This window comes from Carassius carassius, chromosome 38 (genome assembly GCF_963082965.1).
Source record: "Carassius carassius chromosome 38, fCarCar2.1, whole genome shotgun sequence".
Taxonomy (NCBI): Eukaryota; Metazoa; Chordata; class Actinopteri; order Cypriniformes; family Cyprinidae; genus Carassius; species Carassius carassius.
The window spans coordinates 9,415,419-9,439,345 of NC_081792.1; the positions used below are offsets into that span (position 1 = coordinate 9,415,419).

Below are 23,927 nucleotides of genomic sequence, written 5' to 3' on the forward strand. Positions count from 1 at the left end.
TCACCAACTTGTCAAATAGATTTTATAAGTCTTATCATGCTGTATGTTAGCCTAATGTATAGTGTGTGTGTTTTTTTTCTGGTGTGTCATTCTGTTTCACAACAGATCACATGCCCAACCTTATTTAGTGGGACTGCGAGAACTATGCCACTTCCCAGGATGCTTTGCGGGGCTGGCGGTCTGTGGGTGGTATGGAAGCACTGGAATAATCTAAAATCAATGTGGAGTATGGATTGTCTCTGCCTGCTGCTGCTTTGCTCTCATACTTTCATTTCAGTGACTGATAGACAGCGAGAGCACAGGACAGCCAGCAGTTTGATGAATTTCTGTCAGGTCAGCATAGTTGGGTCAGACCTGCTTAGCTGTATGTGCCTTTAGACAAGAAAATCTGCATTTGTGGGTTTCTCAGGAAGACATATAGCCCTGTTTCCAATAACATGACTTATATTTAACAAGTCAGTTTTTTTAGTATTATTATACTGTTATTTAGTGTTTTAATATGAATCAATGCTTTGAATTAGATTCAGTTTGTTTTAATTTTAGTTAGATTTTAGTTTTGTATTTTATTTGAGATGTTATGGATGTAATGTTTCTTTTATTGTTATGGGTCTGCATGGAGTACGCCAGGCATGAGCAGTAGTTAAAATGATGCTTGCCTTGGCTTTGTTTTGCTGTGTAACATTATCTTGTTTAACAGAAGAATGTTTTGGTATTTGAATATGCAGTTTTGATGCACCGTTTCTTCCAGGTACTTGATTTGATTATGAAGAACCCATAATCCCTCAGAATAGACACTGAGCTGAACCAAATCACTGCTGAGTTGCCATAGCGATTTAATGGTTTCTGTTTCATTGATGTGAAGCACACTAGGGCTTGTTGAATTTCCATTTGCTGCTTATTAGCGGATGCAGTCACGGGCTCTTGTGGGTGTTGGTTTAACCCACAGCTAGAGGAGCATGGTGTGTCATCCAAAGTGTTGTCAGAGCAGTATGAGTGGCAGTGAACATATTTTATATATAAATATATATTAAATTGCTGCACTTCTGAACTGTATAAATTAAAAGATGGATAATATTTAAAAAAAAATATATAAATAAATAATACATTTTAGTGTGCAGTAATATATATTTCTGTCATAATTTATTTAGTTTAAGCCAAACCTTTATTTTGCCAGTTGGTTGTGAAGATCTTTGAGTTTCAGTGTAAATTTGACAGTAGTTTTTCTCAAATTGAACAGTGAAGTGACCCAAAGAACAGCTCTGGAGATGAAGTTCGGGTGTTCAAGTCCTCATATATTGAGATGGCAGACACTGAAAACACCGTGAGTGTCACCTGTGTTTCAGTTTTAGTTATAGATGAAACCATGCTATTTATTCAGACACACACACACACACACACAGAAAGAGAGAGAGAACATGCAGACTTATTAGTGACATGCACAACTGGCTGGTGTTTGTTTCTGCTGTGTGATCTGTGATAGGCTGATAGATCAGTCAAAAGTTAGTAAAATCATTGATGTAATCATCATTATTATTTTTTCACTATCTCAATGTGATATAATTTATCACCCAGTCCTACTTAATTTAACTTTTTTATTTTATTTTATTTTAAACAGGTAGTACTGCTTAGTTTTAATTATTTGCTATGTGCTAGTAGAATTGTGAGTGGTAAATAAAAGTGTGTGTGTGTGTGTGTGTGAGAGAGAGAGAGAGAGCAGGTGTCTCTACCAGGCTGGTAAACACCACGAGGTGTCCCTGTGCATTTATTATTGAATCACCAATCCATGTGCACACATCCATTTGCACGCATATACACCCCAAAACACACAAATACACTCTCAGTGGCATTGCCACAGTTTTCCATCCATTCTCACACACACACACACATATTGAGTGGAATCGAGGAGTGTCTTTGGCAGCGATTATGCCAGGAATGAAAGGTTAATCTCCTGATTGCTGTCGCTCATATCTCCACATCCCCCAGGCAGACTAATCTGCTCCACCAGTCATTGCATCACCAGCCCCTCATCCATTTCCTCTATCAGGTGTGCCCATCTTGGACAAACAGATCCATTCATAAAGGTGAGGAGCTGTTGATCAAGTTAGACTTTCACAGGAAAAATGTTTCAGCTCTTCTGTGCCCTTTCCCCCCACAAGTGATGGTTGGCAGAGACTAGAGTGCATTCTTCATTATCTGCCATTCCCATCCCACCCACTACTCTTTTATCTTTAGGGGCTCTATTTTAAGAACAGTACGTCTTAAATGCATTATGTGATATGTCATACACTCAAAATTATTATATGCAGTGATACAACAAAATTATTATGATTATTATATTACTGAGACACCAATAGCAAAATTAAAGTTTTAATTTAGCTGAAAACAGAAAATAAAGTTTATTTAATAATCAGTAAATAAATACATTTATTTAATGAATGACGTTCAAATATTTAAAAATAACAGTTTATGTAAAAATATAATATGTAATATACTGCAGATATCAAGCAAAATGCTTTTTTTCCCTCTGGATATTGAATGACTTTCCTGAGGTAAATGAAACTTTCTGTGATTGTACATCGTAATGAAATGTAACAATCACAGTATGCACGTCATCGGCTGATGCCATACATAAATGAGGTTGAAATCACTGCAGATATTCAGGTTCATCTGCACGACGTCATTAGTGAAGAAAGGCAGGTCAGACTCATTACTGCTGATGATTATTCTTGTCTTTTTATGTTTCATTACACAGAGAGAAAAGGCGCTCAGAATAAATTACTCAGCGAGAGAACACCGTTTTGGTTTGGAATCTCCTTTATTGTATTTGGGGGAAAAAAAATTGAAAAGCAGAAAGCAGAAGAACAACCGTTTCATATTCAGTACCATTATTCTCTGATAGCACACATACATCACAGAAACGTCTATTTGATGGCTGCATTTACATCTGCAAGATATTTGCACATCTGCAGTACGTCTATAAAACGTCTCCTATCAGATGTTATATAGACATTTAGAAAATGTCTTTAAGATGTTTATGATTAAGAATGTGTGTGTAAAACTGGCATCTTAAAGATGTTTGTATACAGCAGATGCTTTCCAGATGAAGCGAACTTTAACGGATATATCTTGCAGACGTATGTGTGCTATCCCTGTTGAAAAGATGTTTTGATGCTGGGATGCTGGTTTATGCTGGTCCTTTGTTGGTTTAAGCTGGTCTTTTGCTGATTTATGCTGGCCCTTTGCTGGTTTAAGCTGGTCCTTTGTTGGTTTAAACTGGTCCTTTGCTGGTTTAAACTGGTCCTTTGTTGGTTTAAGCTGGTCCTTTGCTGGTTTAAGCTGGTCCTTTGCTGGTTTAAGCTGGTCCTTTGCTGGTTTAAGCTGGTCCTTTGTTGGTTTAAACTGGTCCTTTGTTGGTTTAAGCTGGTCCTTTGCTGGTTTATGCTGGTCCTTTGCTGGTTTATGCTGGTCCTTTGTTGGTTTAAGATTAGTGCTGGCGGTAAACCGGTTCATACCGAAAACCGGTGTATATTTTCGTTACAATGTTAATTTTGAATATACCGCCATACCGGTGTATTTAATTACTCAGCGTTCAGAACGAATGTTATGCTGCACCGCGGCTGCGCGACACTGTTTCAGACGGACCCTTTACAATGTTGCATTTCTAAGCAGCGACTGCGAGGCGTGGTGAGGGTAAACTCAGCAGTGCTCTGGTGTTACGTTATAACGTCTGTTTCACACAGTCCGTCTGCAGTGCGTATTAACATGAGTCACATGGGTTTTTGGCTAGGTTTAAAACAAGAAAAAGAGCACTTTTAGATAAACAAGGAAAACAATATATATGTTCACTTTTATGAAAGCAGAAAAACAAAGTTCATTAAGACCCGTGGGATTGCTTGTGATAAAGATTTAAATGCAAAATGCAAGAGACTGTTTCTGTCTGTGGTGTTTTAATTTTAAATATTTTAACAAGAAAAGTAGGCTAATTATTGTGTTTAAATGTTTTTCCGCTTGCTTGAGCAGCTTATTATACAAACCTAGAGGTAAAATGCATGAATAATGTGTTGTTTATATTTATTGAGTTTAAACTAATATCTATATGAAAGATTGTTACTGTACTGATGACTTACGATGCTGAAATTTTTTTTTTTTTTCTACATGATATGAAATCAAATGACGCGGATCAGTAGCGGACTACAAACACGTCCTGTGTGAAAGCACATTGAGTCCATGCTGCTGACTGCATATGCACTGCAGGCAGATTATGCATATATAATATAAATTTTATGCAAGTGCTGTCGGGCTAAAATTGTCGCCAAAGGCGGCAACACAAGCAATTTGCTCCAGCACCTTAGCCGCAAGCACATCTTGGAATATCAATCAGCAGAAAATGCATTGTACACCTGATTATGCATGAAAAAAAAACGTCATAAACCGGAAAACCTGCATAATTTTGAAAAAAAAAAACGGTACATACATTTTTGGTCTAACCACCCAGCACTATTTAAGATGGTCCTTTGCTGGTTTATGCTGGCCCTTTGTTGGTTTAAGCTGGTCCTTTGTTGGTTTAAGATGGTCCTTTGTTGGTTTAAGCTGGTCCTTTGTTGGTTTATGCTGGTTTAAGATGGTCCTTTGTTGGTTTAAGCTGGTTTAAGATGGTCCTTTGTTGGTTTAAGCTGGTCCTTTGCTGGTTTAAGATGGTCCTTTGTTGGTTTAAGATGGTCCTTTTCTGGTTTATGCTGGTCTTTTGCTGGTTTAAGATGGTCCTTTGCTGGTTTATGCTGGTCCTTTTCTGGTTTAAGATGGTTTAAGCTGGTCCTTTGTTGGTTTAAGATGATCCTTTGCTGGTTAAAGATGGTCCTTTTTTGGTTTAAGCTGGTCCTTTGCTGGTTTAAGCTGGTCATTTGTTGGTTTATGCTGGCCCTTTGCTGATTTATGCTGGTCTGTTGCTGGTTTATGCTGGTCCTTTGTTGGTTTAAGATGGTCCTTTGTTGGTTTAAGCTGGTCTTTTGTTGGTTTATGCTGGTTTAAGATAGTCCTTTGTTGGTTTAAGCTGGTTTAAGATGGTCCTTTGTTGGTTTAAGCTGGTCCTTTGCTGGTTTAAGATGGTCCTTTGTTGGTTTAAGATGGTCCTTTTCTGGTTTATGCTGGTCTTTTGCTGGTTTAAGATGGTCCTTTGCTGGTTTATGCTGGTCCTTTTCTGGTTTAAGATGGTCCTTTGATGGTTTATGCTGGTTTAAGCTGGTCCTTTGTTGGTTTAAGCTGGTTTAAGATGGTCCTTTGTTGGTTTAAGATGATCCTTTGCTGGTTAAAGATGGTCCTTTTTTGGTTTAAGCTGGTCCTTTGTTGGTTTAAGCTGATCCTTTGTTGGTTTAAGCTGATCCTTTGCTGGTTTAAGCTGGTCATTTGTTGGTTTAAGCTGGTCCTTTGCTGGTTTAAGCTGGTCCTTTGTTGATTTGTGCTGGTCCTTTGCTGGTTTAAGCTGGTCCTTTGTTGGTTTAAGCTGGTCCTTTGCTAGTTTATGCTGGTCCTTTGTTGGTTTATGCTGTTCCTTTGTTGGTTTAAGCTGTTCCTTTGTTTGTTTAAGATGGTTCTTTGCTGGTTTAAGTTGGTCCTTTGCTGGTTTAAGCTGGTCATTTGCTGGTTTAAGCTGGTCCTTTGCTGGTTTAAGCTTGGCAAAGAAGGTCCAGATGGTCTTTTGACTTGCTGTATTTAACCTATTATTGTATGGAATTACTAGTACATAAACAGACATTATTGATTTAAACATAAACCAAGTTACTGTACTAAATATTCATTTTAATACAAGAACAGTGCTTTTTCAGTACAATATATGTACGTAATAAATTAACTTTGTGCTTTGCAAACAGTACTCTATTAGTAATAGACTAACAACAATGTGACTACATCTTTAAAAAAAAAAGTTGTGTTTTGCTAAATGTAAACATTAGAACAACACAATATAACATTTTTGCACATTATATTAATATAAATGAGGATAAAAAAAGACAAAAGGAACAAAATGAATTACACAGACACTGCTCTGCAGTACGACTCCAAGGTTCTGCTGGACCACAGATCGGAGGTTGTGGCATAATAGGTGACCTGCAATTAATGGGACAGAGTTTGTCGACGATTTTTTTACTTTAGCACCACATTTTTAGACAACGTCTCATGCCTGAGGTGCTGTAAAAGACACAAAATGCTAGTGCAGCGCTCAAATGTGTCCATCTAGCACCTTTATACAGAAAAACAATAGAAAAGCAGCATAGTGCAATCCAAAAGTGCTTAAAAGGCAGCTGCTGATGTAGACAGCAGCAAGGCAGTTTGCTAGTTTGTGGAACAGAGCTAATACATTATCCTGTTCTTATGCATAGGTCATTTGTGTTAAATATAGTCTAAGTCTTTTTCTATTCTAAAACTTGATAATGTGAAAAACTTGCTAATGTGATCTCAAACAATGAAACAACTTCCTTTCATCTGAACGTCATATGTACACTTCATAAAAGGCCCCTACAAATAGTGTTCTCCTTCTACATTGTACAACAACTTTTATCGTCTCCCCTCTTCTTTTCTGTTCATCCAGTCTAATCATAACAGATATTGTCTGTTCATGTTTAATGGTAGTGTCTGCAGGCTAACCTCCGGGATCGGCTGACGGCCAGGTGTGAGGTCACATCTCCTGTTTTGGAAACAAAAATATCCAGAGGATCAATCAGTGCTGCTGTTTATGAATGTATGTGTGACTCTGATCAACCACATTATAGTGCTCATCCACTATATGACTTCTGTGAATCACATGCCTAGTAGAACTGTTGACATCATATGTATGCCAGAAGTACTGTATGTGTACAGCAACACTATAGCAATGACCTAAGGGAATAAGTAAGGCATAGGCCTATATAGTGAATAGCATTTTATAACACTTAAGAGAATTGCTTTTATTGTGCTTCTGGATTTTTCAGACCCCTGTTCTTTAGTTTTGTATTTTTGAAGAGTGCAGGGTTGAGACAAACACACTAACTCAACAGTTGTCTGCTTTTAAGTTTTCATAGCAGCTCTATTCCTAATGGATTGCGGCATTGTGTATTTGTGCATATAAAGTGAACAGAAGACTGCTCAGTGATAGGTTGAATAATATTAATAATAAAAAAATCACATGAATTTGAATTTGCTGAAATTATTTATATATATATATATATATATATATATATATATATATATATATATAGCAAATACGAACATGCATTGCTAAAACTGGTTATTCTTTAATGTTACCAGTTAACATTTTTAGGAATCAATGCTTGCGAGCCTGTATCATGTTTATGCAGGAAGTCCCTACTTCACTGCACTGTAAATAACTGGTTCATCCAAAAAACACAGTGAAGAACCAAATCATCAATATGGAATGCTTTGGATCAGCCTGCCTCATGTCCCAATCCAGATCATGCTGTAAAAATATAAAATGCACAATGCTGTTCTCAGATCAGCTGATTTCACACAGACTCTTAAGCAGCTATTAAGGTTAACCTGAACTAAACAGAGATATATGGCATCTGTCCAGAAACAGTGGGCCGTCTGACTTGATTCACACAATTCAGTCTCAGTTTGGCCTCCAGCACAAAAGCTGCACCTGCTTTTTGTTTATTTTGGGGCACGTTACATAATGCAATCAGCACAAGTGTCGGTTCTGTGTCGAGTCTGTGGGACCTGCACTGAACTGAACTGAATTTAGGCTGAGCACTGCCTCAGGAAGCGAGATGTCATGTGGTGAGAGATTAATTATTAATTTGTTTATGGTATCTAATTAGATTGGATTAATAGTTTTCTAAAGAATGTCACACTCCCGTGAAATTTGTTTGCCTCAGTGCTCTAATTTAATGTGGAGAAATCTTTAATAATATACCGGACACTTTTTTCCATGTATTTAGACCCCCCCCCCCCCATTCATTGAACTGTTCCTTTAAATTTCTTTCCAAAAAGTATTTTTCTTCTACAGTGAGATGTAAGAATCATGTAACACAGGCTGGGAGTTGCCCCCCCCCCCCCCCCTGCGCTGCTCCTGACCTCTTGTTTCCTCTCAGGGAAACCACAATTTCTCCAGCAGCAAAACCCAGGAAAATATATGAGAAAATACTAACAAACTTTTGTTGATGGAACATGAGAAAGAAAGAGAGAGTAATAGACAGTATATTAATGGGAAAGAGTGCTTAATGAAGGGAAAGAGAAGAGAAGGGAGAGAGAATGTGTCAGTATTATAGATGTTCTCCCAAAGATGTCAGTGACTGTTCCAAATAGTAGGCAGAAATATAATTCAATTCAATTCGGTTTTTCCAATACTGAAAAATATTTTTTAAATGCTCAGTCAAATAAAAAATTAAAAGCATGACTGACATTGACAACATGAATTATGTTTAGCATTGATCAAGATTACAGTCTGTCAGGCATAACAAATCATATAATTCAAGATCATGTTTTGGAGTCCATCTGTTCCCCCAGAGAGCCTTTCTCTGTCCTCTGCGTCATTCAGAAACTATAATCAGGAAGCCACATTAGACTGGCCTGTGTCATAATCTAGTCCACATTCCCTGTTTCCACCAGACGGCCGTCCTCTTGTCTCTCTGACCGGAGAGGAATGTGCCGCTTTGCAAACATCCCACATTTCCCAGCTCTGAACTGTTGCTCTTACTGAAGGGAAGGATCACTATTACTATTAATCAAACTTATGGGCTCTTAAGACTTGGACCAGTAAGCAATCCCCTAACAACCCTCTAGAACACCCTACAACCAAACAATACCCTAGCATAGAAACACTCACAAAATGTCAAAAACCCTGGGGTAGACCTTCCCGGAATAAATTTAACTAGCCCCCAAAAAACTAAAAAACTAATCTGTATATAGAAAATTGGGTCGAAATGTCAATCAAAAATATTTTCAAATCACAATGAATTTTATTTCACTTTTCACAGGGTATCTTTAGCATTTAAAAGAAAAAATTATGATCCTATTTAAGACCTGAACAATTAAAATGAACACTGTATGAGCGTGGTATGGCGATGTCTAAGGTAACATATTAATCCGTAAACTAACATGATTTACAGAAACTGTATAAAAGTCTTATAAAATGATACGCATCACCTTTCAGCCTTTAAAAAATGTTTAAGAAAAGGGATGAGTCAAATGGATAAATTGACTCATAAAATAAAATAAAACAGCAGAAAGGCTTATTGAAAATGCTAATTAATTCTTTACCACTAGGTCGGCTTTTGGAACAGCAAAAATATAGTGGTTTCCTCGGTAAGCGCAGTACTCAAAGCAGCGCTGCGCTTATGAACGCTACTTAATCAGGCATTATGGGAAGGATGAAAGGAAAATGCAACTTTGCTGAAGACAGTCAGTTCCCTTCAGAAACTGACAGAGATTGAATTTGAAACGTCACGCACTCATCGGCCATTTATTCAGTGAAATTATAGCCTTATGAGGTTTAGTCCAGCCATATCACGATTTTTGTCTTTGCGTCCACAAATATAAAACTTCTTGAAATCATAATTAAGACTTTTCCTATACCATTTAAGGTATTTAAGACTTTTTAAGGTACTGTTGGAGCTCTATTTTTAAGAGACATTCTGATAGCCTGACTGGAAGACACAACAAGTCCGGGACGTCGGCTGGCGATTTTGTGAGCCCTGGCACTAAATTAATATTAAATAGGGATGATACAATTTTGTATTACACTTTATTTTAAGGTGTCTGTGTTACTGTATAATTACACGTAAGTAATCATGTGTAATTATACAGTAAATATCAGTAAGTTGGCTTTCTCAAGCCAACTTAATTATAAGTAATATCATATATTTTCTAATAAGGTTAAGGTTCATGTTTGTTTTAGGGTTAGTTGCTTGCATCATTTCTTTTGACTTTTCTGTAATTGTATTTAAATATATATAGAATAGTTTTCTGTTTCCTGTCATATGAAATTATTTTAGCCATGTTTACTACGCTTTTAATACTAGTCGTTTTACTAGTCGTAATACTAGTAAAAAAAAATTGTATGTGACATCTGCAAATATTTTTAGATGACACATTTTTTCTCACTTCACTGAAACTTCCTGTTACAGTTCTACATTTGCAATCCGACTTGTGTTAGACTAGTTTGTATGTGTTAGTGTTTAATTTCTTAGTTGAAATATGTTGAACCATATTGAGTTTGAAGAGGCCACAGCGCTGCACATCACATGACTAAAACAAGCATGTCTGCTGTTTCACGCTCTTCATATAAATATCTGTGCGCCATCATGTTCAGTTGTGTGTCAGCACTAGTGTGACATTGCAAGTGCATGGGCTGATGGGATATGTCCTGTTATGTCCTCATAGGCTCAGCGTCGACAGTTTAGCCCGCAGTTTTCTCCTGTCCTGTCATGTGCTGAGGACACACATACGCATACAGGCTTAACTGTGTATCATATCACTGTTTGTCTTCCATGTCTGTGCTGAGCTCTCTGGGATAAGTTGGCCTGGCCCGATCTGTGCTGCTGAGGAGCTGTAATCACATCCTGTTTAATAACGAGTTTACTCCTAATCTTCATTCCTTTCTCAAATATTGAACAGGCTGGGTGGTTTACTGATGATATCAGAGCTTTTAGGCCTGATCACGGATCTTCTGTTCAAATCGTGTCTTGTGACTGCATGAACCTTTGCGTGTAATTGTATTAAGACAACTGAAACAACTGCAGATGAATTTTAATAAGATTCATGTTTTAAATATAACATTCTAAATATAGAAATATGAAATTATACTTTTAAATTTAAAACAAGCCACTGGATTGATAAGTGAGCCTTTAAGTCATTAATTCAACCGATTCGCTCAAATGGCTGAATCATTCAGGAACTACTCAAGTGACTTTGAATGGTTCATCGAATCATTGACTAATGGTTAATTCAAAACACATATTCCATGACTTATGGTTTTACCATCAGAAGATTAAACGTTCTGAAACTCTAAATTCTGAGTTAAAATATATCCAGCCAACGCAGAGTTACATATAATGTGTCTCTGACCACCACACGCTAATGTTGTTTTTCTCCTGAATTTATCAGTGTTTTTGTCTAAGAGTAAGCATTTAGGGCTACCAGACGTCCCCGTTTTCTGTCCCCGGAAATATCCCCCCCATTTTACAGCACATTCAAAACAACCCCCAAACACACTGTAAAAGCCCAACCAATCTAGCCAGCAGGCAAACGTATGATTATTTTCACCAGCAGAAGGCGCTGTGAGCTATACTGATTACTTGGTTGCGCGCCGCTACTTCAGACAAGATTTATTTTTCATTTGTTTTTGTAAAGCCATAATTTTGTTATAATATTTTTTTGATATGATTGCTATTTGCAAAGGTTACTATTCATATTTGTCTAGGGCTGGGTACCGAACTTCGATGCCTTAATGGTATCGAACGAAAAACTTCGATACAGTGGTGTCAAAAGTATTGACATTCATTACTTAAGTAGAAGTATAGATACTAGGGTTTAAAAAGACTTTTGTAGAAGTTGAAGTATCAACTCAAGCTTTTTACTCAAGTAAAAGTGTAAAAGTACTGGTTTAAAAAACTACTTAAAGTAAAAGTAATGTAAGGGAAAAAAATGCCATTTAGAACAAAAGCTTAGGCCGCGCCACAGGGGCCTATTGTGCACTACCCCACCTCCTCAAAAAAACATTATTCTAAAAGCCATAGGCCATAATGACTATAATGTTATATTGAAATGTTCATGTTGAAAAATTTGGGATGCACTAGGCTACCTGTTTCAGCCACATATATGCCCATTGAAAATGAACGTACTTTAGTACAATGCAAATACATTAAAGAACTAGAGATATGATGACTAGTTGCCTAGGGTGACCATATGAGCCATTTTCCCAGGACGCGTCCTTGCCAGAATTTCTATATTGCCTAAAACATCCAAAGTAGTTTGACCAATAACATGCAGGTATGTTACATAATCAACCAGTCGTGGCGTGTGATAAGGTGAGATCTACAGAGAACGATCAGAGTAATGCAAATACACGTACATGTTAGGTGTTTGTTCGTTCATTCAACTTGAAGCGTCGCTGCGCACCAATCATTGTATGACACTTATGAATGCCATACAATGATCGATCTGCAAAGCACAAACAGCCAAAATCTGGATATTTTAGGCAATATAAAAATCCTGGTAAGGACGTGTCCTGGGAAAATGGCTCATATGGTCACCCTATAGTTGCCTATAAGTATTGTTATGGTGCAAAAAGTCAAACTTCAGAGGCATGTCATCAATAACCTTTAATGGAATGTAAGTGTACATCCAAGTTTAGCTGCAGGAATCTGCGAGGGCAATGGACAAGAACATTGGTGGAGGCTAAAAAACAATTAGCCTTGTATGGTTGTCTATATACAAGAAAGATTATAGTGCTGTCAAAGTGAATGATTAATCCAAGTGATTAATCAAAAACTAAAAATGAAAAAATAACTCAATCCTGATACCTTCTTGATTGATAGCTTCCTGTATTTGCTATGTCCAGTCTGTGTGTGTGTGTGGGGGGGGGGGGGGGGGGGGTAACGAGTTACAAAGTTGGTATAGCCTACTTATCACAACATTGTCAATCGCGTCGTCAATCGCAAACGATAATTTATTAAAACGTCTCGCTACCGAACTACCTACAGTAGCTTAATTTGTGGAGGACGAAGAGAAAGCACCCATTTGGTAAATGAGCCAGTGAGAAATAATCCAGTGCCATTTCGATACTTTTAAAACGGTACTGGCGCCTAAACGGTGCCTGAACCGATACTTTAAAAAAAAGACCCACAAAAAAAACTATGGATAACATTAAAGAACATTACAATATTTAAAATAAATACATAGCTTTCACTTTGGATGCTCTTATTTCCCAAGTTATGCTTAATCTAAGGCTAATAAATGTATTTCATAATCTGGGTCATTACTTAATACAAAAACCACACAGAATGTTTCGACTGTATCTCTGTCACTCACTCTGATATTTAGTTAAGATGAGTGCTGTCTGTCACTGTCTTTAATCCATTCTGTGAATGACTGTATGCTCATTCTTTATAAAGTAGCAACAGTCGTTTGTAAAGTAGAGTACTGTGCAAAAGTCTAAGGCACATTAGTATTTTCACCCCAAAAAAGGGTTTTAAGCCAGTTATTTATATATATGCTGTAGTGCGTCAGTAGGAAATATCAGTTTGCCATTAATTTTATTAATAATCTAGTGCGATTTTGAATGCACAAGCAGTCTGACAACGGCGAAATGAATGTTTGGAAATTTAAACAGATATTTTATACTGAAAAAGCAAAGTATATAAATAACTGGCCGAACACCATTCTTTAGTGAAAATACTAACGTGCCCAAGACTTTTGCACAGTAGCTGGTGTATGTATAAAGTACGTACGATTAAATTAAGTATATTTAAATAAGTGTAAGTGTTTGTTCATATGTGTTAAGGGCTAGATTTTTGCTGGAGGAAACAGCTGTTTAGTGATGAGCGGTGAACGCAGCGAAAACTTTACAGAAGATGAGAAACCAGCTGCTCCCTCGTGACCTTTTGTAAACTGTATTTATGACAAAGAACTGCACAGATACGGATATTCTAACAATCTTTCGATAAACACATACCTTGTGTCCTCTGTGTCTGTTTCCGCTCGCACTGCTCCGCCGCGGTCTGCGGATTGAAGAGCGCGCTGAAAGACGGAGAGGAGACCGGTCTGACGCCGGTTTCATATGAAACTTAAGGGGACTGACTCTGAGGCGATCACAAATTTGTATACAGTTTATGGAGCTAAATGCTACAGCCCCGCTAAAAAAGCCTAGCGATGCCCGTGCTTCTTGTGTACATTTCGGAGAACCAGGACAAACATTTCAATCGATCGCTCTGGCATTTAAAAGGCACCGAAATCTGCTTCCTCTTATTCAGTAAGGTGCATACCGGTTCCATATCCAACCTTACTTTTAAGAAATATATTTTTTGATAAACGAACCCAAAACTGGCTATGTCCTGGCTGGAGTGTGACGTGATTTGTGTCATGTGCAGGTGCGATGGATCGCGTACAAACCAATAGAGTGTCGGAATGGTATCTGTTTATACTTCACATCCAATCACAATCAAATTCACTCCATCCGGATGGCGCGATTTGTCTGGATAGTTTTTTTTTTTTTTTTTTGAATGATGACAAGCCGGAATGAAAACAAGCCGAAATTAAATAGCAGTAACGAAGCTATTTTTAAAATGTAAGGAGTAGAAAGTACAGATACTTGCGTGAAAATGTAAGGAGTAGAAGTAAAAAGTCGGCTAAAAAATAATTACTCAAGTAAAGTATAGATACCCCAAATTTCTACTTAAGTAATGTAACGAAGTATTTGTACTTCGTTATTTGACACCTCTGCTTCGATACTATGAGTATCGAAAAATTATTTATCTTTCGGTGCCAAATTTCAGTTCCAAAAGCCAAGCGCCCGTTTTTTTTTTTTTGGCCAAGCGGCTTGTCAAGTGAGCTTGTAGCATGCGTGCATGTTAGGACCTAAATTCGCCGTGATTGGCTGTCCACCACCACAAAAAAAAAAAAAACAGAGAGATACAGATTTATCTGGTAGAGCGAATTTCTTTAAGCAGCAGGCCACTGTATACGTTCACTTTAAACGTAACCCACTGTGTTTACGAGAATACTTGCAGAGACAATTATTTAGAGATAATTGTGTGTGTATGTGTTCATTCAGAAGTTACGATACGCGAAAGATGAATTATTTCTCTGTACGCGTATTGTCTGAAATGCTGCTCGCAGCGCGTGCTTTGAATGAGTGTGCGCAAGCTCCGAACGCGCGCTAATTGTTTAAAACGCTTGAATCAGCAATATTTAGAAACAAGTGCAAACAATCAGCTACGATCCGTTTCACCCCTTCAAGCGAGTGAACAACGCGAATCAAGTTAGGAATTTTACATCACTATTCACGATAGCCCATCGGACTGGAAAACACAATAGCCCCGGGACGTGGGGCTAACAATTTTGCGAGCCCTGCACCTCAGATCTATCCAGTTTGTGAAACACTGGTTTCGTTAAACAAAATAAATTATTATTTTAAAAGATTGACTCAAAAGAATCATCGGTTCACTAATCGGATCATGAACTTGTATTACCGAGCCAAGGATGATCTATTATTGAACATTTCCAATGAATAAAGACTTCAAGTTCATCTGTAAAGCACATAAAGCTATCGTTTGAGTTTATAAACTTCTATTTCATGCATGATTCATATAGATCTGCTAACTGAATGCAAAGTGAGTTCTAGAAGAATGTTTGTGTCTTGATGAGCATGTATCGCTCACTAAGAGTCGCTAAATGAACAGCTGCTGTTCTTTTTTTTTTTTCTTTTTTTTTCAACGGAGGATCAGTTGCCCTATTGGTTAAAATCCCCAAACTGTTTACTTAAATATTAAATTAATAAATTACATCAAAAAAGGGGCGTTTGCGTTATGATGTGGTGGGCTGCTGTGGGCCAGAAAGTCCAGGGCAACTTTTTGGTCCCAGTCCGCCCCTGAATGGCGCACCCCTATCCAAAAATCACAACCAGTTGTATTAATAATGTTATCCTGAGTGTGAAGTGTTACTAGAATTTGTTTTAATTAAGGTGAAAGATAAACGTTTTGTGTTTAATGTATTTGTTTTGATGTTGAAATGGATTTTAAAACATATGGTATCGAAAAAAGTATCGTTAGGAACCGGTATCGAAACTGAGGTATCGAAATTGGCACCGGATGGCAAGATTTTGAACAATACCCAGCCCTATATTTGTCACAGTGTGATTTTTGTTGAATTGTATTTTGATTTTACATTTTGTTTACATTCAAATGCAGTTTGATCCTCATACATCACTGTAATTATTAATTATGTTAATATATGGAACCCACAAAAAATGAAAAAAACTAAATAAAAACATACAAAAGTAAATTTCCCCCCATTTTGTAATTTGTAGTTAATCAAAAGTGAGATTTCAGCGATATTTTGACCACCGAACTAGGTAATGTCACCGGTTTCCATTTCAGAAATCTGGTCACCTTAATTGACATACTTCAACTGGATCCTTAAACTCTTCTTGAGAAATTGCTGCCTGTGTTGTTATCACTTCAGAGGAATTCTGTTAACATCTGCTTCCTGTTTTCCTTCGCTTTCACTGATCCAATAGCTATAATGGTTAAATGTTCAGTGATATGGAGTGACCTAAGAGCCAATGGGTTTTCTTTGTGGACAGGGTCACAGAAATAGAAGCTAAATATTATTGTCTCATTCACCGCTGATTTAGATAAGAATGCAAATGTTCAAGGGAAGAGTTTTATTGCTTACCATCGTACCATGCATTTTCTTGTTAGGTCTTGTTGTGACAAGTATATCTGTGTCAAGATTCAACCCATCTGTGACTTTCACTGGAAAGATATGGCATTCCCATTAAAAGTAAAATGACTAGAGAGCTTTCCCAGCAGCATGCAATTTTAGGAATTTTGCGCATAGGTATTTGCCTTAATGTTTTGGGGATTGCTAACTTTTCTGAACCAGGAACCAGTGTTATTTAGTATAATTTATATGCCGTTATGGTATTTATTAATATTTCAAATTAAGTTTTATATTTTCAGTTTTAATTTTAGTTTTAGCTAAAGGTTTAGTAATTTCGCTATGTGCTGCTTTTTTTTTTTTTTTTTACATTTACATCTATGTAGCTTTAATTTATTTTATTTCAGATTTAATTTTAATAATTTTAGTACTTATTGATTTCAGTTATGATTTCAATGTTCATTTATTAAAGTTATAGAAATGCTAAATAGTTTAGTAATGTATTATTTACCTTTTATTTCATTTTTATTTCAAGTAATCGAAAAATGACTCTTAGCCAGGAACCCCAAGATTAAAAAACTAGATTTTGTCAACACTAACTTTAATTAAAAATTAAATTAATGACAGCTTTCATATTATTACGTTAATTACATATTTAATTTCTTGATCTTTAGTTAATGTTCATTCAAACAGTCAGGAAATGTTATTAAATGTATATGATATTTATCGTTTAAATGGTATGTATATCTGTCCCTGTAGGACCTTCATGGACCCCTGGTTTTATGTAATTCTAATTGATTATATGGATCATGTCTTACAGAGGGGCTTTTTCTGAAGTGATGCTTGCAGAAGAGAAGAGGACGAGAAAACTAGTGGCGATAAAGTGCATCGTGAAAAAAGCTCTGGAGGGGAAGGGGAGCAGCATTGAAAACGAGATTGCTGTGCTCCACAAGTAAGTCCTTAAAACAGCTGTTTCAGTTCACTTATGGATGTATATCACACACACACACACACACACACACACACCAACTAGCTGTAGGTGAGGCCCACAGTTGTAAAGTCCATGACGTTCTTCATCTATGTGTAACAGCCATGCTATCTCAGGGTGAGAGGACAGTAAGTGATTTGTGCGTGTCTTAAGAATCTTGTGTTTAAACCTCTGGAATCATAAAGCTCTGTGAAAATGACTGAAGCCGGAGCAGCTGACGCTATTTTTAGTGTCTGGGTTGCCCGGGTTACCACAGGCAAAGAGGCACAGCGTTCACAGAGAGATTTGAGGCATCGTGTGAATGAGGAAGCACTCACAGTCTGCTGCAAAAGTCACATTTCTAAACAATATCTGCTGGCACCAGTGAAAGGGCCTTAAACTAGGGTATTAAAAATGTGACTCTTTCCTCATTCATTTATTTAACTCTTTTGAAAAACCTAATGAGCTGACCTTCTTAGAAAGCAATTTAAGGCATCATTGGTTTCAACGTGAGGGCTGTTCTTAAAGAATTTATGTGTGATGTGTGTTTTTATGCTTATTACTGTTGCAAATGAATGGAAGTAGTGACAGATCTTTTCATCCATACTGTGACAGATGTAGGGCAGTAACTTGGTTCTGTCCATTAGATGTTGAATGGATGGAGGAAAATTTCAATGTGAGCTTGCAGTCGATTGTAAAAAAGGGGCAGGCTTTATACAGACAAAATGACTGGTGAAAAAATCCTACAACTCTATAGAGAAGTCTGGAAATAAAATCAATCCTTGCAATCCATGCAATGTAATGAAATATTATGACTTTTGTTAGCATTCAACACCAAAAAGTATTTTGTTTTATTGTAAATGACAAAAAAAATATTAATTACATTACTTTCAGCAAATTTACTATCAATACAATACACGTCCATTGCATCCTAAGTGTTTTTTTTTAATTTTTTTATTGACACCCACATTTGTGGTGGCGTCCATGTGCGTTTAACTCGAACATCCTGTAGATCTTTCCAACATGTCTCTTGAATGCAGCTGTGTATCCAAGTGAAAGGGTTGTTGTTGATGGAATCAATTGTAAAAATGATGCAGGGTTTAAGTATAATGGATCCAAGTCTTCCAGATGGTTCTTGTGAGTGTGTTATTTGTAGGATTTGTAAAGTTGCTGCTTAAGTTGATCATTTTAAATACTCCTGTATGAGATTCTGTTTTAGTCAGCAAGCTGTCTAAGAAGGCATCTGCCCATGAAGTGCATATATACAGCAAGGCAGCTCTAGTAGTTCAGCTCAACTAAAGAGATTAGCTTTCATCCGTCTCCCAGTCTGTCACCCACAGAGATGGAGCTGCAGGATTGTGAAGTCAGCATTGTGTAAGACATCCAGATTATGTCACTGAATCCGACAGGGTGTCCTCAAGGAAAGACATGCTTACTGACCTTTCTGCTCACACATGAGCTCAGGACATTCTGGGCCATGCTTATATCTGCTGTCAGCAAATGCAAGATCTGTCGAAGTGCAGTCCAGCATAGTGGGTTGTGTTGGTTTTTCAAGTGCAATTAATTGGCCTTAAAAGGACAGAAACAAAATAAACAAATTAATTATAGATTAATTTTATAGCTTTATTTATTTATTAATTTATTTTAATTGATATTCCTTTAGATATTGCTATAATGTCATATGATATCTTTATAATATCATATTATTATGAATTCTTTTGGCCACTATAATAATGTAGTAAAAATCAGATATTATGATGGCCCTAGTTTTTTATGTTTCAAAAACATATCACCTCAAATGGTTCCATTTGTCTTTGGGCACATGTACTGTACTAAAAAAGCACCATGCTAAATCATTACCATTACAATTTAAGTTCAAAGTGTAAACCGTGCTTGTGAGTAATGAAATGAGGTCAAAATGTATAATGGCTTCTACATTCATAAGTAAACTGTGATACCATCATTCTGGCATCTCTGGGGGATTTATGAGTCATCGGATTAAATCTGGTGTCAAACTAGTCTGGATCTGTCAAAGTCTGCCAAGTTCATGGCACTGAATCTATACGATTTATTTTGAGTTTAATTAAACAATTCTAAGTAAAAGTTTATTTTACGGTATCCTTGTTACATGTTACTTTTACTTACTATAGTAATGGTAAATGATGCTTTATTACAAGCAACTAACCCTGAAACAAACCTTAACCTATAGAAAGTATGCGTGATGATTAATTTAAAGAAATACTTCACCCCCAAAAATACAACATTGCTTAAAATGACCTCACCTTTAGGCCATCCAAGATGCAGATGAGTTTGTTTCTTCATCTGGACCGATTTGGAAAACATCACTTACTCACCAGTGGATCCTCTGGAGTTTTTTGACACCTGAAAATAAAGTGTAAACCAATACTCAAATTCATTAACAATAATAACCTTGCTTTGGGATCGTGGCATCTCTTGACTGCCCACGGCTGTGTGGGTCTGAGTGGTGTGTAGTTTAGAAGAAGGCAAAATCGAGGCCACCACTTTGTCTGAAAGGAGAGGCGAGAAGGGCAGTGGGGGAGTGTATGTGCTGCTGACAGGAGAGAAAGAATGAGAACGAGTGGAAGAGAGACCCGGTGACTCATTCACGTGCTTCAGTCGTGTCGTATTGTCAGTGGGGAGGTGTGTGGGATTCCACTGTTTGGCTCAATTAGAGCCCACACATGTCACACAGCACTCATCCAGTCAATGAAAATCAGCTGGGCTGTTGACTGTTGTTGGGGCAGTGAAGAACGAGAGTCAGGGGTTCTGACATTATTTTATACATTATCCTTTAACTCTTATGGCGCTTTTCCATTACCAGTACCAGCTCGACTCGCCTCGGCTCGGCTCGCTTTTCGCTCCGTTTTCCATTGCAGATAGTACCTCCACAATAGTACCTGGTTGTCATAGCGACGCTGCAGGAAACTGCCGTGACGTAATCTTCTACGCGACACACACCCGCTACCCACACACACAGGACAATGGAGGAAATCGAGTGCATGTTGTTTTTGATCCTCGGGATGTGGCTGTTTCTCACAGCAAGAAGACAAACGTTGTTTCAGGAGAGGCTGAGGGCAGCAAAACGAAACACTGCTGAAAAAAACAGGAGTGTAATGATGACGCAGTGAATAGTGACGATTCTCTCTGACCAATCAGCAGTCTGCTGTGTTTTCACGTCACATTATAGTATCGCCTCAGCTCGCTTGGAACCTCGCCGGAGGTGGTACGAAAAAAAGTACCTGGAAGCCGGTACAGGTACAACTTTTACACAGTGGAAAACCAAACAGAGCCGAGTCGAGGCGAGCTGGTACTGTGTAGTGGAAAAGCGCCATTATTTACTATGCACTAGATTAATACAGAATCAACCCTCTCATAGACTAGTGAGAACAGACAGCATATTTCATTTGAATGAACACAAGGCTGTGTGGGAGGGACGTACAGTCTGTTCAATATGTCACACGCTGTGTTCTGGTTCTCAGGGTTCCTACGCAGTGTTCACTGCTTCCTGCGCTGATGAGGCAATTTCTTAAAGAGTTTACTTCGTATTAAGTGATTAGTTCATGTGGAGTTTCCTGAAACGTACATTTATAAATGTTTATAATATTGATAAAATTAATACAAAATGACTATTATAAAATAAATAATTACTATATTTTCATAGATAAATGTGTAGTATACATATTTATCCCTGATGTCAAAGCTGAATTTCCAGCATCATTACTTCAGCCTTTAATATCACATGAACTTTCAGAAATCATTCTAATATGCTGATTTGCTGCTTAAGAAATACTTCTCATTATGATCAATGTTGAAAACAGTTGTGTTGCTTAATATTTTTGTGGAAACTGTCCAATTTTATCTTCAGGATTTTTTAATGAATAGAAAATTCAAGAGAAATAGAAATTATTTGAAATAGATATCTTTTATAAATGCTCCTTGTGGCTTTGGATGCGTTCCCTTCTGTAACGAAGTTGCTGGAGAGGGATTCTCTTTTGCTGATTGGCTGGCAGTCGGTCGATGACGCGTTCTGAGGGACAGCACTCGATGGTGAGTGGTTGGTTGGCTTTGCCGGGTGGCGCTTCATTCGCGAGACTTCCTGGATTGCGGGTTGCTATGCAACTGAGTTTTCTCTAAGTCTGGAGTGACTCTTTCTTTGACGAAGTTCAGCGAAGGATCTTACGGAAGAGTTGATGAGGTTTGAGTGAGCTCTTGGTGGTTTGAAGAGTGCACGCTGGACGATGGAAAGGTCATCACAAAACATAGGCAAGAGCAAAGTCACTGCAAAAAGCTTGGCAAAAAGCAAAGGCAAAAAGCCTGTCATTGGGTTATAAGCATGTCCATCTGACCCATCCTTCTTAGTGCGACAGCCAATCAGATATTGTCTTGGGCGGGACCTACCGGTTCTTGCATGTAATTAGCGTAATGTCCACGTGATCGCGTGTGTCCAAACTCCTGTCCTCAAGTTTAGTTTAAACGGTTTAATAAGCAAACTTAATAGTTTAAATATGGTGCATCCTACAAAGAGCTACTTTATATCAAAATTCTAGAAATCATTTACCCATCAAGTAGGTACCAAAATACATATACTTCCCGTAGTTGAGGTGGAAGTAAATAAGGATTTAGCCGTGATAAGTGTTTAACACACAAAATGAACTTCAGAAATATAAACCATGCATAATACAGAGAATACACATGTATGAGGCAAATTCTGGTGATTAGTTCCTATAACTGAGGTAGAAAACCCTACGAATAGGCTGTTATGAAAGTTAAACACACAGAAATAATTCCACAGGTTATATAAAACATACATGATACTTAAGATATATGTGAGGTAAATACTTGTAATCAATTCAGCTTATTGGAAGCAATTTTGAGACCGTTGTTTGTATTAAACCACAAGTGGGTTAAATTTCAGTCTATTGGTTTTAGAGACAAAGTTCCCTGGTTTAAGTTTTTTGGTGATCCTGGGCCAAAGAAATGCCTTAGCATCCTTCCTTTCCTGATAAGGCTGGGGATTTATGCATTGGGGTCACCACAGGGTTTCTTGGCCATTTGGTCTTAAGTTTGGGGAACTAAGAGAAATCTTTTCCTGCTGTCCTGGCATCGCTGGTATGAGATTAGACAGGCACAAAAAGAGAAGAGGGGGTGACATCTCCTTTAGCCATCTTGGCACCATGATTGTGTTTTATGACACACTAATGGTTCGATGGGGAATTGTTCTGAACTGTGGAATGCGGTGTTGGGTTCTGTTAATGAAATGGACTGTTCAAGGAAAATCCAACACTGTTTAGTTTACTGTTGTGGCTTAGTTATTCCTTAATAAAAGAAACATTACATAAAAAAGTTTTGTACTTTGTCTTATCTAATTTTCAAATACTATTTTGCTCATCGCAGAGCTGGAAATTTTGGTTGATGGATCAGTACTTTTTATTTGAAGAATGTTTTGAGATCCCCAAGGAGAAGAAAATGGGTAGGGAAAATACTCTGATTAAATTAAAGATGAAACTCTTTTGTGAGATATGTTTGCCCATTGCCTTCTCTCTTCAAGTGCCACGCTGTGCCAGCTGCTCTGGAAATGTAACATAATGTTGTTGTTAATAACATGTCTTACACTGTTTGTAATAGGCATGAGGAATTCGATGGGAACAAATGAGAGCTCTCTCCCTCCCCCTCTCTCTGGTTTTCCTCTCGTTGTTTTTCTCAGTAGTCAATGCACTCAGATATAGTTTCATATTTACACTGCATCTCAGGCTATAGGCAACAGGAAATCTGAATCCAGATCCCCTTGGTAAATATTTATGAGGCACCCCTGGGTCAGTTTAACAGTCTAGAAAATCGTGGGAGAGATTCGTATGGATGAGTAAAGATCTGGTATCAGATCAGCTCTCATGGAGACAGACTGATAAAAGCTGTCAGTATGAGCTGTGAGGCTGCAGTAACACAAATTAATTATAACACTCTATGACACTTTTGGCTCCACAAATACAAATTTGCATGTTGTGGATCAGTTACGTGCCTTAAAGGAATATTTCAGATTCTATACATTTTATGCTCAGTTGGCAGTCCTTGAGGCATGTTGTTTTACCACAAAAACGACTTAAGTTTCAAACGTGTAGCAACAAGTGGGAAACAATATGCATTCCAATACGACATTAAAGGAGCATTTCACCCGTGGGAACATTGATCTTCATTGAAAGTGGGTCATATATGTAGTCGAAATCTATTAAAATTTTCGAATTTGGTGCCTTTTTGACCGAGTTATTACAGAAAGTAACTTTAGGGCTCATTTGTATGGAAAACCACAACTCCCACAATGCAACACATTTGCACAGCTCCACAAGCCACTCCCACTCCCAAGACATTGAGGACACAGTTAGCGATGTATGGTATTTACGTGCCACAGTAGTAAACAATGCCACAGTAAGCTTTTTGTGCATTAAAAAATGTACTTGCACAAACAGTTTACAGTTGACGTTACGTAACTTATTAACCGGGAATCATTTCGTGATAATAATGCTTGAAGAAATTGTGTACATTTCACGAAATAAATGAATAATAAATAAAATTGAAA

At 37.5% G+C, this 23,927-nt stretch overlaps 1 protein-coding gene across 4 annotated transcripts in view; it reads left to right on the plus strand.

The window, feature by feature from the left end:
* Window positions 1-23,927, plus strand: part of LOC132119277 (calcium/calmodulin-dependent protein kinase type 1-like) — a 497,060-nt gene that overhangs the window by 462,721 nt on the left and 10,412 nt on the right. For all 4 annotated transcript variants that reach the window (XM_059529109.1, XM_059529107.1, XM_059529108.1 and 1 more), the window contains one exon: window positions 17,189-17,320. In XM_059529109.1, coding sequence (XP_059385092.1) covers window positions 17,208-17,320 — 113 coding nt within the window. In that variant the 5' untranslated portion in view covers window positions 17,189-17,207. The remainder of the gene's footprint in view (window positions 1-17,188; window positions 17,321-23,927) is intronic.